This window comes from Leuciscus leuciscus (genome assembly GCF_965113295.1).
Source record: "Leuciscus leuciscus genome assembly, chromosome: 12".
Classification (NCBI taxonomy): Eukaryota; Metazoa; Chordata; class Actinopteri; order Cypriniformes; family Leuciscidae; genus Leuciscus; species Leuciscus leuciscus.
In genome coordinates this window covers 11,347,263-11,364,740 of record NC_138736.1, presented here as the reverse complement: position 1 = coordinate 11,364,740, position 17,478 = coordinate 11,347,263, and the positions used below count along the sequence as shown (strand labels likewise).

The window sequence follows — 17,478 nt, the reverse complement described above, 5'->3', positions numbered from 1 at the left end:
CCATCAGGCCAAGGCACTGAAAGACCTGCACGAGGGTGGTGACGATCCACAAGTTCTCCAAAACTTTGTGCGGCAACGGACTTCGTGCAACAAAGGTCACCGTGCGGTCAGTGGGTCGTGCGATGTCCACTTTGGTGGTCCAGGAACGCCATCTCTGGCTGACATGAGGGAGACCGACAAGATCAGGTTCCTTAACTCCCCCATGTCCCAGACCGGCCTCTTCGGCGACGCGGTCGAGAATTTCACCCAGTGGTTCTCGGCTGTACACAAGTTTGCTTGTCACCGGGGGCGTCCTCCTGCGTCTGCCCTCGCTCCTGCGCCACAGAAGCAGCCTCCACCTAAACGGCGCTGTGGAGCCAGTCGCAAGCAGGCCGCCCCGCCCGTCCAGGAAGGGCGGCAAAGCCAAAGGTAAGCGACCCTAGGACGGGTGACCCAGAGATGGATGGGACTGCTCTTCAGGAGGTGCGTTTCCCCCAGTGAGCCTGCTTGCACAGACCCTGTGCAAAGTCAGGGAGGACGAGGCCCACCCGGACCTGGTTCCCAGAACTCATGCTCCTCGTGACAGTCCCTCCCTGGCCCATTCCTCTGAGGAAGGACCTTCTGACTCAGAGACGGGGCACCCTATGGCACCCGCGTCCGGACCTCTGGAAACTCCATGTCTAGTCCCCGGACTAGGTGACTTACCCCCAGAGGTACTTAACACCGTCACTTCTGCATGAGCGCCGTCGATGAGACGTGCGTACGCCTTGAAGTGGAACCTGTTCGTCAAGTGGTGTTCTTCTCGCCGAGAGGACCCCCAAAGATGTTCGATAGGGTCCGTGCTTTCCTTCTTGCAGCAAGGTCTGGAGCAAAGGCTGTCTCCTTCCACCCTCAAAGTACATGCTGCCGCTATTTCAGCATATCACGACCACATAGATGGCAAATCTGTAGGAAAGCACGACCTGGTCGTCAGGATCCTTAGGGGGGCGAGACGGTTAAACCCTCCTCGACCCACCTCCATACCCTCGTGCCTAGAGTTCGGGCCGGGTGACAACCATGTTGTTCTGAGACCCCGGCCTGGCTATCTGCCCAAGATTCCCACCACTCCCTTCAGGGACCAGGTGGTGAACCTGCAAGCACTGCTTCTCGAGGAGGCAGACCCAGCCCTGGCTTTGCTCTGTACCGTTCGCGCTCTGCGTCTGTACGTGGACAGAACTCAAAGTCTCAGGACCTCAGACCAGCTCTTTGTCTGTTACGGAGGCCAGCAGAAGGGAAAGGCTGTCTCTAAGCAGAGGATGGCCCACTGGATATTGGATGCCATCGTCCCTGCCCTGCCCGCTCAGGTTGCATGCTCACCGCACGAGAGGTGTTGCATCCTCCTGGGCGCTGGCATGTGTCTCCTCGCTAACAGATATCTGTAGAGCTGTGGGCTGGGCAACACCTAACACGTTCGCTAGATATTATAGCCTACGTGTAGAGCAGGTCTCCTCCCGTGTTCGTACCCTAAACGGGTAGAAGCACTGAGACGCCCGGCTCTGTCGGCTTGCTGCACCCTACTGTGCATCTTATTGCTCCAGAGTGAAAAACCTGTTGAGACCTCCAACACCCTCGGCCTGGACATGGCGGAGCGTCCAGTGCCAGGCCTTTATCTGTTGAATCCTTGAGAACTGGGTTTAGGCTGGGTCTCATATGTGTGACCCTACGGGGCTCCCATATGTGTATTCTTCTACGGCTGCTCCTAATCGAAGCTTGTGTCTTTCCCTTGGGCTAAGTCACCCAGTACAACCTTCGGGCTAGTCCATAGGTATTCCCCACATAACTCCTTCTGAGAAGAATGTGGCTTCCGCAGTGTCCCCCTTTCCCATAGAAAGGGCACGCTTTCCCAGTGTTATCCAAAAATCTCACTGTGTGGGTTATCATGGAACAACAGTGACAGGCATACTCCTTCATACAACCTTCTCCTATCATCCTTCCAGGCAAGAAGGGGTAGAGGATGGGGTGCAGCAGCTGTGGCCATTTGGTATTGATTCCTATTCGTCAGTCTCGACGTGGCGTCGACTGACCGACTGAAGAGGAACGTCTCTGTTACATATGGTAACCCTCGTTCCCTGAAGTAGGAACAGAGACACCACGTCCCGTCGCCACATCTGCTGCTGCCCGCCGGGGCGGCCAGCTTATCAGGCTCGGCTCTTCAGCAAAAAACTGTAGTGCAATCGCACCTCCTGCTCATTATATACCTGTGCTGCATGGCTGAACAGCTGATGCCAATGTGCATTGGCTCGTTTAGTTTCATTCGAAGCAGATTGGCCTCTCTAGCGAGATTCCTATTCGTCGGTCTCGACATGGCGTCTCCGATCCCTCCTTCAGGGAACGAGGGTTACCAAATGTAACCAAGACGTTCTCCCTCATCATCAGACCCTTTTTGACTCTGCAATTTTTTTCTGTGGAATTTGGATTTGGATTTACATGTGTTAAAATGTGTTGAACGGAGCTGATGATACTAGACTCTTATTGGTAGTTGAAAGCACTATCAAATTATTTCCAAACTAATTCATTATTAAAAATGAATGCACACCTGAGTTGGTAATGCGGCCATGACACAAAACAGAGTAGCTGTTACACTTCAGGGTGCATTAATATTCAATAAATTCAGCAGTCAAAAGTAAATTATCCTGCTACAGTTAGCACATGTGTGTCTATCTCAAGATATTTTTTTGCACTAAAATGATTTTGTGAGTCAAACTACTTCCTTACATACTGATGATCTATCTTACAAACAGTGCAAGATGCTGTTACTAGTTTTATGTGATTTCAAAGGGATTTACAACTGTAATGCAGTCAATAATACTATACTTTATAGCCACTTCAAAACATCTGGAATGCATGTCAACCAATCAGAATCAGGATTATGGCAGAATTTATTTAGTGGTCATTACATAAAAATATTTGATTGCGAAATGCTGAGATTGACCAATCAGAATCAAGTCATCCAGAGAGCTAATATATATACGTGTAGAACTTGTTAATTACAAGTGTTCCAATTCTGTGCAAATCTGGAGAGTTTTCAGTGGAAATACGTGGTAAAGAAATCTGTCTGTAAAGGCCTACTTATCACAATCTTCTCAGAAAAACTAAATATACTTCTTGTGAAAATTTCATCATATTCCTTTATCCTGCAAGACTTTTATACAGTTTTAACCCTATGTCTATCACAGTTTCCCATTCTGACCTTCAGTTCTTCAACCATTCTCTGAGTTCTCTGGGTAGGGAAGCACTTGGAACATTCAGTTACTGTCCTTTGTCACTTTGTTCTTTCGTGTTTCTGTGACGTGCGCTGGGATGTATATCAGTGTCTCCAAACGCCATTAAACATTCACATGTTCTTTATTTCACAGCTATTACGGTAGGCTCATGTTTCATTCAACCCTCCTCTGACCACAAGTCATCATTCTACGTTGGCATTCGAGATCATCGTTAACAGATGTCTGGCCTTCACAATCTGAATGACCAGTTGAGTAAAATCAGCCCTGTTTTCTCCATTATGCTTGTGATAAGAGTATGAAAGTCATATTAGGTTTTTAAGTCACATTAAGTTTTTCCATACCTTTATTACTTATTTTAGTTTCTTTTAAAATATAGATTTTATTCCTTTATGCTTGTAGCATGCCTAGGCTTTGAGTCTTAAAATATTGAAATCATAAAAAAATATAGAAAAATATATTATATTTTAAAAACTATGATAATACTGTATAAATGGAAATTAGCATTAGCAAGATGCTATGAGTTGACCATTACATTTCCTAAATGTTTTAAATGCCACCGTCATTAAAGACAATCCATATTTTGATATTTGATAGAAATAATGGTCACACTTTAGATTAGGTTAGTTAGTTAGTTAACTACTATCTAACTAACTACAACTTTTGCCTCAATAAACTCGTAATTACTGCTTATTAATTGTTAGTAAGGTACTAACGTGCAGAATAAGGCATTAATGTGCTTTTTAAGTACTAATAAACAGCCAATATAATATGCATGCTAATAAGCAACTAGTTAATAGTGAAAATTGGACCCTAAACTAAAGTTATCTAAAGTTACTAAAGTTACCAAAATAATAAAAAATATATATTATTTTCTAAGGCGAGTGCTCTTTTGGAAACAAGTGCACTCATTTGTATAAAAAACTTAAAGTATTTTGTATACTTGTATATGTTATATTAAAGAAATAAAAGGCCACGCCACTTAAAGGGATAGTTCACCCAAAAAGGAAAATTCTGTCATCATTTACTCATACTCAACTTGTTCCAAACCTGTATGAATTTCTTTCTTTTGCTGAACAAAAAAGATGTTATTTTGAAGAATATGATTAACCAAACAATTAATGGACCCCATTGACTTCCATAGTATGAAAAAATACTATGGAAGTCAATGGCTACCGTCAACTGTTTGGTTACCAACATTCTTCAAATATCTTCTTTTGTGTTCAGCAGAAGAAAGAAATTCATACAGGTTTGGAACAACTTGAGGGTGAGTAAATGATGAAAGCATTTTCATTTTTGGGTGAACTATCCCTTTAAGTTTAATTAAAGACCGTAAATTTTCATGACTGTTTCTTCACACTTAAGTACACTTTAAAAAAGTGCAATTTGTAATAATGTCAACTTACAAGATTTACATGTACATGTCAAATAATATATATTTTTTTAACTCTAGTAGTCGTGATTTAAAGTGCTTGTGTTGACTAAAATATAAGCACATGTAAAGTACTTGATTATAATTTTAACTGTAGTGTTATTTGAAATTACTTTTAAAGTTAATATATTTAACATTTACTAATTTGCAACTTCATCATTGCAAATGTGCACAAATCCTATACTTACGTGAGTCAAAAAGCACTCTTCAGTTCGACTAATTGCATTTAATATAATTTTAAACATGCATTTACATATCCACGGGTGCACAGTTGAAGAGGCACCCAAAGCTTTCTCTGACTTTAGTAGAAGTGAGACACAGAGATTCCCCTCTCTCACTCGTGTGATAAGGGATCAATGTTTAATGTGTCAATGTTTTAAGTTCGATGGTATCCCATGCACAATGATCTCACCCCTTAAAAAGCTTCCGGAACTGATAGAGCGCACTGAGGGAGGGATGGTGGTGGACAGACAGAGGCTGAGCTCAGTCAAACAGGGATGACGCAAGGAGTTAGTGCTGCACTGTTGAGCCCGTAAGCCTAGAAATGTCCTGAATCAGGACAGGCCAACTTGTTTGGGGAAGGGCCCACAAGAAGCAGGCTGTCCCAAATCACAAAGACTTACATTAAAAGAGGAACCTGAACATCTTGTGGTTTCGTGTGAGATTTTTTTTTAATTTTTTTTTTATGACCACTATGTAATCACCTAGCATTGCCCTAGCAATGTCCTAACAACCAACCACAACACCCAAGAAACTGGCTAGCCATGTGCTTAATGTGCTAGCAACCAGACACAAACACCCCCTCATATTTCTCTACAGTAAATGTAATATACTTGTGAAAACTGAATGTAATGTTTTCGGAAACTGCAGTTAAATGAGTTTAAATTAGCTGAAATGCAATTGGTATATATTTTTGACCCACTTAAATAGGACTACACTTTTTATGTAATTTCTGTTTCATTGTCTTTGTATAAAATATTATTTAATGTAATTTCTATTGAAACTTCTGTGTCTTGTATTTAAATATATTTCAATTGCACAATGATGTAGTTGCAATTTAGCACATTTAAAATATATTAACTTTAAGTGTAATATTGAATAGCACACTACAGTTAAAATTATAATCAAAAACGTTACATGTGCTTTAGTATGTTAGTCAACACATCACAAGTACTTTTAAGCAAAACTTTCAATTTTACATTATTACAAAGTGCACTTTTAATAGTGTTCGTAAGTGTGTTAAGAAACAGTCATGAAAGTATACTCTGTTATTTCATTATATTAGCATTAAATTATTTTAAATATATATATACTTTTAAGATTTGAAGTACTCTACAAGTGCACATTAAGTACAGTTAAGAGCACTTTTTTTCCACAAGGGGTTGGAGACTGTGAAAACAGAGATTAAAAAGAGATTGTGCGGCAAAGTAAAGGGATGTAATTTAAAAAAAGCATTTCAGAAAAATACCCCCTCAGTCATCTTTCAATTACACAGCATGTGTCTCATCTCTCAGACCTTTCCACACTTTGGCTTTGTCTCCCTCCCATGAAGACCAGAAAAAGCTATAAATCGTAAAGACTAGAAGACTCTGAACGTCCAGCTAAAGTCCCAAGTGTCTGTTAACTCAGACTCTGGCAACTCACAGTCTACATGCTTTTTCGGTGTAACAGAGGGAGTGTGAGACTTGTGGGGGCAGGAAGAGAAAAATCTAAAATCCAAGTCTATTTAAACAGTCCTCTGTCCTTCTGGTTGGACCGCTACATAAAAGTGGTCCAGCAGGTTTTTAAAGAGTCAGTGTCCAAGAGGACCTCAGGGACCGGCTTTGCAAATTTTCCCAAGACCACTTAGCTTAAAGTTTGGGAATATAATGCTGAACGTAGTGTCCATTATTGTTCATGAAATCTTAGATTCCACACAGGGTTTTATAAGCAGATGTCATATGGCAGATATCCTCAATCCTCCTCCTTGAGGTCTTCATGCAGAGCAGAGTTAAGTTCCAGCACATTCTCTGTAACATTTAGTTTATTTTTAAGGCAGCTGATATGGTATTCTTGTGATTGCTAGGGAATTTCAATGGGGTTTCTGTGGGTGGTTGCTAAGCTGTTACAAGGTTTGTGCTAGGGTGTTGTTGGTGGATTATAAGGTGTTGCTAGGGTGTTGGTAATGGATTATAGGGTGTTGCTAGGGGTCTCCCATGAAGTTATGATGGTTGCTATGGTGTTTCTAAGTGGTTTCATGGATTTTACTTAGGTGTAGGGTGTTGCTAGCTTGTTGTGGATGGTTGCTTGGGATATATTAGGTTGCTAGGGCATTGCTAGTTATGTTGCAATGTGATTGCAAGGGTATTCTCAGGAAGTTCTGAGTAGATGCTAGAGTCTTTCTAGGTAGATTATTGCTAGATTGTTGTGGATGGTTGCTAGGGTGGTGCTTAAGTAATGATTTTGCTAGTTTGTTGTGGTTGTTTGCTTGGGCGATGATAGCGTGTTGCTAGGGCATTGCTAGGGAGTTCTGGGTGGTTGCTAAGGTGTTTCAATGTGATTGCTTTGTTCTAGCTAGGGTGTTCCAAGTGGCTATTTAGGTGTCGATAAGAGAATTCCTATAACAGTCATCCGTCAACTATATATATATATATATATATTATTTAGCACTCTGACTGATACCATAGCTAAAGCATTTACCCGTGACAACACCACATTATGCCTCTGATGTGCTCAGAGACAAATCATGACACATCAACGCTGTCTTTGCAGTGGAAAAGTTGTGCCCAAAAACAAATGTGAAAAAGGAAGAAATGTGACAACAATAAACAGATCAGCCATTCCAGAGAAGACTTGTCCTTGTTATTGTAGCCTAATCCGGCTTGAATAAGGAATGTCCCAGAGATAACCAGTTAAATAGTAAAAAAAAATTTCAAGGTTTGGACAGACTGGCACCAGAGCGCTTGGCTAAAATCAATCTGTATGGTATTGCGAATCCTTTTAATCTATGGTATCAAAATCACACATCTTTGATTGTCATCAACTAATCCAAATCTTCAAAAACAAATCCGGTCATTTCCATTCAAACAGGCTATGAATGCCTGCATCTCTAGGTACTGTAGCAGGAAAAGTTTTTGCTTACCTTTAGAGGCTTCACTACCGGCTTGAATCTGTTTGGCTGTAGCGCTCTCTCCAGACCGCACGCATGGACCTCCTGACCTAGTTTGCCCATTGCTGAGACTCCTCTTGCGTCTGCTGCCCTTGAACCAGCTAAAAGCCCGGCCCAAGGATGAACCCCGTTTCTTCTTACTGGCCTGTAGGGCCAGGATCTCAGTAATGTCCTTGGGCACCAGATCCCCTGTAGAGTTGCTCCTGGACATCCTGAGACCAATGACCACCGATCTCTGACCCAACTGCTCTTGTATTCCTCTCAAAACACCTGCCTCAACATCAAAAGTGAGAGAAACATTTCAACATTTAAATTGCTTAAATGAAGAAGAAAAGCATGAGAAAATGTTATGTGGCTCAATGACACATAAGAGTTTAGAAGAATAAGAAAATATATCTTTTTTTTATCTAATTTAAAACATGTTTAGAAATATGGTTTTGAAAAAAACGTTATGTACCATTTTCTCCCAAAAATATGATGTGATACAGTATATATTTTCTATTAAATTAGTGTCATTACTACTTCATAAACATCTGTAAGTTTTTGGGCAGTTGCACCACATGACATTTTACAACCTGAACTAACCTTACCATGCCATGAAATCGACGAATTATCTTTTATTTTAAGAGACTTATTGATCTTGACACAGTCATGAGAGTCCTTATGATTCAAATTTTCTGTTTTTATGCTTTTTTTGTGTGTATGTTGGTGGCACCACATGACTTTGATTTTGGTGGACGAAAGTTTTTAAAATGACCAATAAGCAACAAAGCTTTTTTTGTTAAAATGTTTTTTTCTAACAAATAACACAACTTAATCCTAACCCTAACTATTAACTACCCATAAAATCAGACAGGTTTAAAATAATGTTTAATCTCCAATCACAGTCCTAACCCCAAAATCACAGACACTGTCTTTTTAGTATCAAAATTGCAGTATAGTTGTTACAGGTTCAAACCCTCCCAAGCAAACCTGGGTCAAGGGCACAATGCGGTGATTGAACCCACAATGTTTTATTTACCAGGCCAGATCTTTAACCCTTACGCCACACTTCTGTGTAGTAGAAGAAATGGCCTGAAGTCAGCAGCCAGTTCAGCTACTGTGTCTATATCAGGTGTACCCATAGAAACAGGGAAATCTGAGAAAAGTTACAATTACTCCCTCTCCAAAGATGCCTGACATGTGTTTCGTATCAGGCACTTGCAAGTCCCGTTTCAGCATTTACTTGCAAATGTAGCGTCTACTGTACACCCTCATTCCCTGAAAACCTTTATTCTCGCTAAGCCTTCTAATCTTAGTCATGGTGTGAAAACTGGAGGTATGAGAGACAAAACAAAAGTAGAAGGGCGTGTGAAGAGTTCCTCTCTCTCTCTCTCTCTCTCTGAGGAAATATGCAGAAGTAAACTCCACTATTTGCAACTCACCCACAAGAGCTTCAGCTTGATAAAACTGACCATGTATTCTGTGTTTCTCTCTCAATTATTCCCTTTTTCTTTCTCTTTGTATTGCAGAGCTGAAGGATACATCTTTAAGACACCTCATTGCTGTAATTTGACCAGAAACAAAATCTCTGGATGCAGTAACACATACACACATGTAAGTAGATACTCACAAACCCAAACTCAAACTCACAACTTATCAACTTACAAAACTACAGCTTGCAACTAAGAACAGTTGTCACATTCACAAACACATTTTTACGTAGCTACAAGTGCACAAAAACGCCAGAGGGTACCTTGCTTTCCTTTCTTGCGTCCTTTTGTCCGTGTTTCTCAGTGTGTGTCTTGTCTTTGCTGCAGAGCTGTATTGTACTGTTTATTCAGCTCTTTTTGGGTGAGTGGAGCTCCATGCTGGCCAGTCCTCCCCCTCCTGTCTGTTTGAGTCGCTGGTCACCATTCAGCGCAGTGCGGAGAGGAACTGCAGTTCACACGTGTATTCCACCCAACTATTTCACAGTGACAAACTGGCTCTTTCCCTCCCTGACTCTCTCCTCCTCTTATCTCCCTCTCTCGCTCTCTCTCTCTTTCTCACGCTCTCAGCACAACGTACACACCGTTTCCCTCCTCTCCACCTTCACTTATCACACTTAGACATCGTCTATCCACTCCTCCTGTTTCTCTTTCATATGCAATGTTGGTTTTGTTAACGATCTCAACCTAATCAGAGGTGATGGAGAGACACTATCCTGTCCCCTGTCTTTGGTTTAGAAGCACTGGCATGGAGCCAAAGGGCTGATCATTGTGTCCGACATATGAAAAACAGACAAGCGCTGCACATGCCACATGTTCATTACGAGCTACAGGTGATTTATTGGCTCTAAAACCTGAGATGTAGCATGTCTTCTGACATGATTGACATGCTAAGAGGCATGTAGACCCTGCAGAGCGAGTCTAAAAGAATGAAGAAACTAAAATAAGGGAAAATATCTCATTTTTGAATACGTTGTATACCTATATTGGATTATTAAAAGTTTTTAGAGATTTCAGACACACTTATGAAAGTATGGATTTCATTACATCAGATAACAAAAACATAATAGTATATCACTGATACTAATATAATACTGGGTTACTCGGTTAGGCTATCTGTGTGAACTTGAGGGGAACTCACTTCATACATGACAATAAAAATCACTATCACCTTTAGACCAGCTGGTTAAAGTAAGGTCAGTTATAAGAAAATGCCTAGCAATATTTGTTTACAGATGACATATTTTTATACATTGTATTCACTGAAATAGTGACATCCATATATTTTAAAGTGGTCCTAAGTGTCCAAATACTTTTTGGGGGCACTGTCTTCCTTAATGAGGTCTTGTAACCGATGTCACGGTTAGATGAGGGGTATGTGCCGGGACTTTTCTACTTGAATAGCTCTTTAACCTCTTTTAGGAACTTTCCCTTGAACTTTGAGGGCTTGGTTGTCGTGAATTCGCTATTTTCGTTCTTTCGAAGCCATAGAAAGAAGGCTAAGAATAGCGGAGCTAATAGTGATGTCATGTCCCCTGGGAATCGGTGGCAAGGGATCTGTTACCGGGCTCATCTGGTTTCATTTTGCATCCTGGCTGACGGTGAGTGAACTCAAGAGATGTGAGCACTGCCACTCAGACAACATACTCTGAGATGATGTTTCCTGTCTTTTGCTAATGGTTTCATGTTTATTGTACAGGCTAAATATGGACTAGCAGGATATTTATTAACTTATTATCCTAATGTTTGAGATTAAATTGATCAAAAGTGACAGTGAAGACATTTATAGTGTTACAAAAAATATTTCAAATAAATTCCATTATTTTGAACATCAAAAAATTCTGGAAAAAAAATCGTCACGGTTTCTGCAAAAATATTAAGCAGCATAGCTGTTTTCAACATTGATAATAATAAGAAATGTTTCTTAAAGCATCAGCATGTTAGAATTATTTCTAAAGGATAGTGTGACACCGAAGACTGGAGTAATGATGCTGAAAATCCATTTTAAGAATGAATTACATTTTAAAAAAAAAAAAAAAATTTTGGTTTTAAATAATAGTATTTCACAATGTTATTGTTTACACTCACAATTATTTGTATTAGTACTTATATCTAGCACTGTATTGTGCATTTATAAGTATTATTCATTTTATTATTTACCAGAATGAGGTAATCTACCATTGGAAATTTGATTTTTAGTATTAGCATTAATCTCAGTCTTGAATGAATTTGCTCTACCTGATTCATTCATATAGTATGCTACTGTGAAACTGTGAGGCTCCTGATTTGTCCTGTGGGATTCTTCAGAGATGTGTCAAAAGTGTTCTGTCAATATTTACTTGAGAGTCTCACAAACGATCCAATTTTAAGTTCCTTTTATCTAAAACCTAAAGAGAGGCAACAACTATCAGTGTCTTGGAAATTACAGTATATTATTACAACCTCTGCAAAGAAATAAAGCATTATTGTCTGGTACAACCCTTCATGAATTTTTTTTAATGTGTTGTCAATGTATTTTCCACCCAGCCATGGCCATTTGCAGGAAAATTTAGTGACTTTGAATGTAAACAGAGATAAGAGAGACGTGTGGCTGGATACCAGGACGACTTAATATGATCTGTAAACACGAGACTGCTTATTCTCAGAGCTTGTTTGACTTTCTTTCTGCTTTGAAAGCACAGATGGAGAACCTCGGCCCCTGGCCTCTTTCCTTGCTCTGGGTTGAGCCAGATATGGTCCAGTAAATCAGCGCTATCTAGGGATCACAATCTGGATCCCTTTTTCAATGGTCATGGAGTGAAGATACATGCACACTTTCTTTTTTCTCAGACAACCGCAGATTGCTATCATACATGATCATTAACCATTGCAGGACCACAGAGTTCATGTGTCGCTTAAAACAAGGCTAAAAGATGGCATGGATGTTCTTTCCTCTGCATCGTATGAGAGAGAGAGAGAGAGAGAGAGAGAGAGAAGACTTGTGGGGGATTGGGTGGGGTTACTGTGACTCAGACTTAAATTCAGTCCCTCCGAACACATTGAAATGTTTAAATGTTGCTATAGCAACTATGGAGATTCTCATTCTTTTGCCTTCACAAAAGCCTCAGTGTTTTGTTGTAAAAGTATGGAGCTCAAGCAGCGGGCATATTTCGAGTAGTACTATACACAATCATTTACCACTAGAAGACACTCAACCTTGCCAGATTCTTTGATCATTGGATTGCATTGGAAAAATGGAACATTTCCTCATTCCCAACAAGATAAATCAAGCCTTACTTGTGGTTACCAAGAGTAGCTTTGTAGTAAAAAACATTTATATTTAGTTTTAACCAAAGCAACAACCATATGAGGAAAGTTCAAGCAATTTATCATACAGAAGCCAACAATATTATTAACTCGATTATAATGGGACGAGGTAGTTTTGTTGCTTCATGCCATGTAGTTAGCCTCCAATGAAGACATATACACACTTACATCCATAAGTTTCAAAACATGGATCGGAATAAGTGTATTTACTGTAACTGATAGTAATAGCAATGCCAATGTTATGGGTTCGATTCCCAGGCTATAGGTTCCCATGCATGAACTGATAATATGTATACCTGCAATGCAATCTAAATCACTTCGGATAAAAATGTTTGCCAAATGCATAAATGTAAATGTTAACAAATTAACAATGTATTAAGTACATTCATCAGAGACCATGAACATTACAGGAGTTCAGAGTTAATAATGTGGCTATAAGCACAGCTGCAGTTCAGATCCAATCTGTGAAAGCTTGTTCCACCACAGGAGAACAAGTGAGAATGAAGGTCAAGGTATGGGTTGTTAAGGTTTAACTACCCTTAGGTTCATGCTCTGACTACCCAGCTGTGATGAATATCCTAACAGTTGGTCTATGCTTTCTACCAACCAACAAGCATTCATGGTTGTCAAGGATTTTTAAAGGCCTTGAGTTGTTTTCCTCCTTCCATGTCTTCTCGAGCTGTGAAGCTCTGAAAACTGTAAAACATTTTAAAGCTGTAAAACTTTAAAACCATAACCAGTGTTTGTTTAACAATGATTCTCTCAGATATTTGGATTTGAAGAACATGCTCATGTTCAACTCATGTAGTAAACCAGGTTAATTTCACAAGTTATGTTGGTAGCATGTATCAATAAAAGGATTTAGAAAACTGCACAGGGGTGTGTTTCCTGTACAACATTGTAACTCACTGCTTAACTATAGAATGATGCATAGTTGAAGAAATCAACTGGTCATAAATGTTTCCCGAAACCTACCGTACTGTCGCAAATTTGTCGTTCAACCATGCTGGTTAATGATGTCACGCAGGTGCTGGAGTAATAACTTCTTTTAATATATCTGTTTGAGATGGAATTAATGCTAGATTTTTTTTTGCTATAAATTACAGACATGGCATTTAAAGACTAATTCTCATGTTCTCAGTTATTTTGCTTTCTTTCCAGATTTAATCATAGGCTCGTTCTAGAGCACGTACGCACATGCAAACTCTTAAAAAATTACGCTTTAAATCTCTTGACAAACTAAAAGACGCAAATTACAATTTATTTATTTAAATAAAATATATAGATTACTGAATGTCAGCTAGTTTATTTTGCTCAAGATAATAATATATTAACCCCACATGTCATGCAAACAAGAAACTACCGGTATGCTTCTGCATTGGTCGAGAGCTGTCGTTCCAACCACACAAATTTGCAATGCTGTAAGCGAATGTTCGTGGGAACTATGGTTTCGGGAAACACCGACTCGTTGAACTATGCCGATAACGACGGAACATGCGACCATAGTTGGCTAACGATGCTTTTGGGAAACGCACCCTCAATTATCAAATGTTTTTGCTAAAGAATTTATGTAAATGCTTTGAAAAAATATGAGCTTTACATATTAAAGTAATTCATCAAATATAAAACTGTCAACAGTTGTAGCTTGTCACAAAAACAAGAATCAAAATTAATTCCTAAATCTATAAAACTTCTATTTGGCACCCAGTTTCTATTGTAAAATTTATTGTGAATCCCTATAGCATGTAAGCAGTAACAACTCCAAAACAAGCCTCCTTTACACAGGTGCTTTCCGTAAATCTCACACCACTCTCATGGATGGGAGCTGAGGCAACAGCCAGGAAATCCTGCCTGCCGACTGGGTTAAGCCCTCTTCTCCCAGCATTGTATTATCCCTCTCTCCCTCTCTTTGTCCTCTGCAGACTGGATTTCCTTCTGTATCATTGAGCTGCACAGTCAGTGACACTATCGCAAATACACACAATCAAATAAACCAACCAACCAACCACATGAGTGGACACAACATACAAACACGTACAAATTAAGCTGTACAATAACAATGAGAGAATTCACTCAACATTACATATTTACAACTTTATATTTCTCCAAACTAAAATGGACACAAAAATTAGATGCTTTGCAGAATGTTCATGCTGCTCTTTTCCATACAGCAAAATAATACAGTGACCAAAGGCTGAATAGAAGATAGAAGGCATTGATAGAAGGCTACAACAATATTCTATAATTCCAAATATTGTTGTTATAAAATATTTCAAAATTCTATGTTGTTCAACTGAAAAAAAGGAAGCTGTGAAGACAGAATTTAAATGTTGGGGTGAACTATCCCTTTAAGACATAAACTACAGTAAAGGTACAGACGCTAACACACAAAAGACTAAGACATTGTGATCTTTTGTTGCACTTATGCAGTAAAGCCAAACCCCAGCAGGTACCAGACGAGTGCTCTAGTTCCACAACTTTAGCCCTAATGAGACTCACATAGTTTCAGTGTACACTCATTACTCTGTTATAAGAATCATGGAGAAAGTACATCTTGGCAAGCATCCCCATTTTTTTTTTTTTTTTATCTCCTTCATTAAGCCAGAGTTCCAGAATGAAACGCATGGAGAGTTTCAATTAGAGATTCTGGCCTGTGATGAGACACTTTGATTTAGAGGCTTCTGTGCCTTCATGCCTCTGTCTTTAATAAGGCAATGATGTGCCAAGCTCCCAGAGCATCACAGATTTAACACTTTAATACAAGTGCTCAATTAATTCACCAGTCTTCCAGTGGCTGGTCGGATCAGGTGCGCAGACTGTTTCCTAAACAGTCCAGCATGCATGTTCCTTCCTTCTTTAGACTCTGAAATACAGGGCTGCCAACTTTTGAGTTTAGCTTGGAGTGATAATTATGGGGATTGGGGGGATGTATAAACAACAACAATAAGTGTAGGCTTATGATTGTCAAAACATTTGGTAGCCTAATTAAACATAATTTGATTAAGTTTAGCGACAGCATGGTGCAATAATTGGTATAGGCTGCTGCTTTTATTACTGCTTGATACAAATTTTACAATTTCAATATAATTGATATTGATCCGATATTGATTCAATTTGGATACATATTAGGTAGATACATATAGCTGACTAGCTTTGCACACTGCTAGCCGATTAGCTTGCTAGCTTTTCATACAAGTAGCTGATTAGCCTTATATGTTTAGCACGGACTGCTAGTCAATAAGCCTGCTAGCTTACATACATTTATGCATATAGCAGACACTTTTATCCAAAGCGACTTACAATAGACAAACAAATTACCACTGCTAATAGATAAAGGTATTTTGATTGTTTTGATTGATTGGGGGGGGGGGGGGGGGGGGGGGGATTCGTCCATGACACCTCTATAGTGGCTTTAAACATCTCCTTTTACAATTAACTTGGAAATGAACCTTGTTTTACCTTACCTAGGGTGAGATTCGAACTGTTCCATTTTTTGTGTGTAATACTTCAAAAAATTCCCTATAACTGATACTCACAATCTAATTTTAACACAAGCTACAGCAGAATATATTTTTCATATTTTTTATGAACTACAACAAAGACTGGTAGGGACTACACAACGTGACATCACCAACCCTAAAATGTACATAAACCCCGCCCCAGGGAACAGGCAGTCCATGTTGAGAAGAGGAAGAGTTATTGTAGTACAACACATTTGTGAGTCTGCTCAAGCTGTCGCATCCGAGTTTTCACATGCAATACAGTACGTAACACAAATGCAATAGCATGTCACTCTGTAGGCATCTTACAACAGTTTCCACACGAGCGATTTATAGATTATCATGACAGAATATGCTAATCAATGACTTGAATATAATTAACTCCACATCAGCAACATAAATTCAATAACTAACCATTCAGAAACGTCCTTTTGCATTCTACATGTTGTCACTTCTTCATGTGAGTTTCTCCATCATTGTCCGACTCCAGTTAAAACATAAAAGGCATAACAGTTTCTGAAATTTTAGAGCTTGTCTGTGTGAGGTACAGCTCTTGAAGCTCCGCCCTCTGTGCCGGGAGCAGCAGCTCATTTGCATTTAAAGGGACACACATGCGTGTGTGACAACGCGTTTTTACTAACCCTCAAAAAGTGACAAGTTTAACATGCTGTAAAAAATTATCTGTGGGGTATTTTGAAACTTCACATACACACTCTGGGGACAACAGAGACTTATTTTACATATTGTAAAAAGGGGCATTATACCACCCCTTTAATATAACCAATCTGTAACCTATCTGTAATAGCATAATGATCTGCAAACAATATAGGGAACAAATTCCATGTTCACAAGCATGTGTAAGCAAGATTTTGAGCCATCTGACCACTTCCAGGTTGGAGGAGCACATCTGGCTGGATGCTCTGAGTCTGAGGCAGTATATGCCTACAGAGCCAAACCAATGACTCACAGAAATGTGGCTCTGACAAGAAACCACTGCTTTAAGGCAGGACACAAAAGAGCTCCATAACCCCACCCATTCATAACATCTGCCAAAGACAGACAATCAGAGAGATACGTCTGAAATCACAGTTTACCAAGACAGAAAACTGCACAGATGCCTTTAGATGTGATACTATTACAGAGATTATTGTCAATAAATATATGTATTGTTTGTCTGTCTTTTTATTTCTCACTTGTGGCTCTTTGAGTTTATGGTTTTTCAGAGGGGTCAGACAGACAAGCTAATTCATTACCCTTTCGTTCTGTTTGCTCTGTTCAGAAACTGGCACAGGTCCAGGCATGATGTTTGGTCTCCTTCTTTTTTCCTACTCTACTTAGGAGACACGCTGAGAGGCCAAATGTCCTGAAATTCCTGGACTTTGCT

At 39.7% G+C, this 17,478-nt stretch overlaps 1 protein-coding gene and 2 long non-coding RNA genes across 7 annotated transcripts in view; 2 read left to right on the top strand and 1 right to left on the bottom strand.

Annotated features, from left to right (window-relative positions):
• Positions 1–9,994, bottom strand: part of nhsl3 (NHS like 3) — a 49,626-nt gene extending 39,632 nt beyond the window's left edge. The window contains exons 1-3 of one of the 5 annotated variants that reach the window (XM_082186905.1): positions 9,555–9,994; positions 9,244–9,363; positions 7,793–8,093 (exon numbers count right to left, since the gene is read on the bottom strand). In XM_082186905.1, the coding sequence (XP_082043031.1) occupies positions 7,793–8,093; positions 9,244–9,276 (334 nt within the window). In that variant the 5' untranslated portion in view covers positions 9,277–9,363; positions 9,555–9,994. The remainder of the gene's footprint in view (positions 1–7,792; positions 8,094–9,243; positions 9,364–9,554) is intronic. The other 4 variants (XM_082186904.1, XM_082186907.1, XM_082186908.1 and 1 more) reach the window with 4 other exon arrangements.
• LOC309511679 overlaps positions 1–17,478 on the top strand; it is a 28,116-nt gene that overhangs the window by 6,319 nt on the left and 4,319 nt on the right. Inside the window, exon 2 of the long non-coding RNA XR_014210751.1 lies at positions 9,331–9,415. This is a non-coding gene — a long non-coding RNA (uncharacterized lncRNA). The remainder of the gene's footprint in view (positions 1–9,330; positions 9,416–17,478) is intronic.
• LOC309511678 lies at positions 1,701–5,338 on the top strand. The gene is made up of 2 exons (XR_014210750.1): positions 1,701–2,082; positions 2,375–5,338. It is a non-coding gene; the product is annotated as an uncharacterized lncRNA (long non-coding RNA).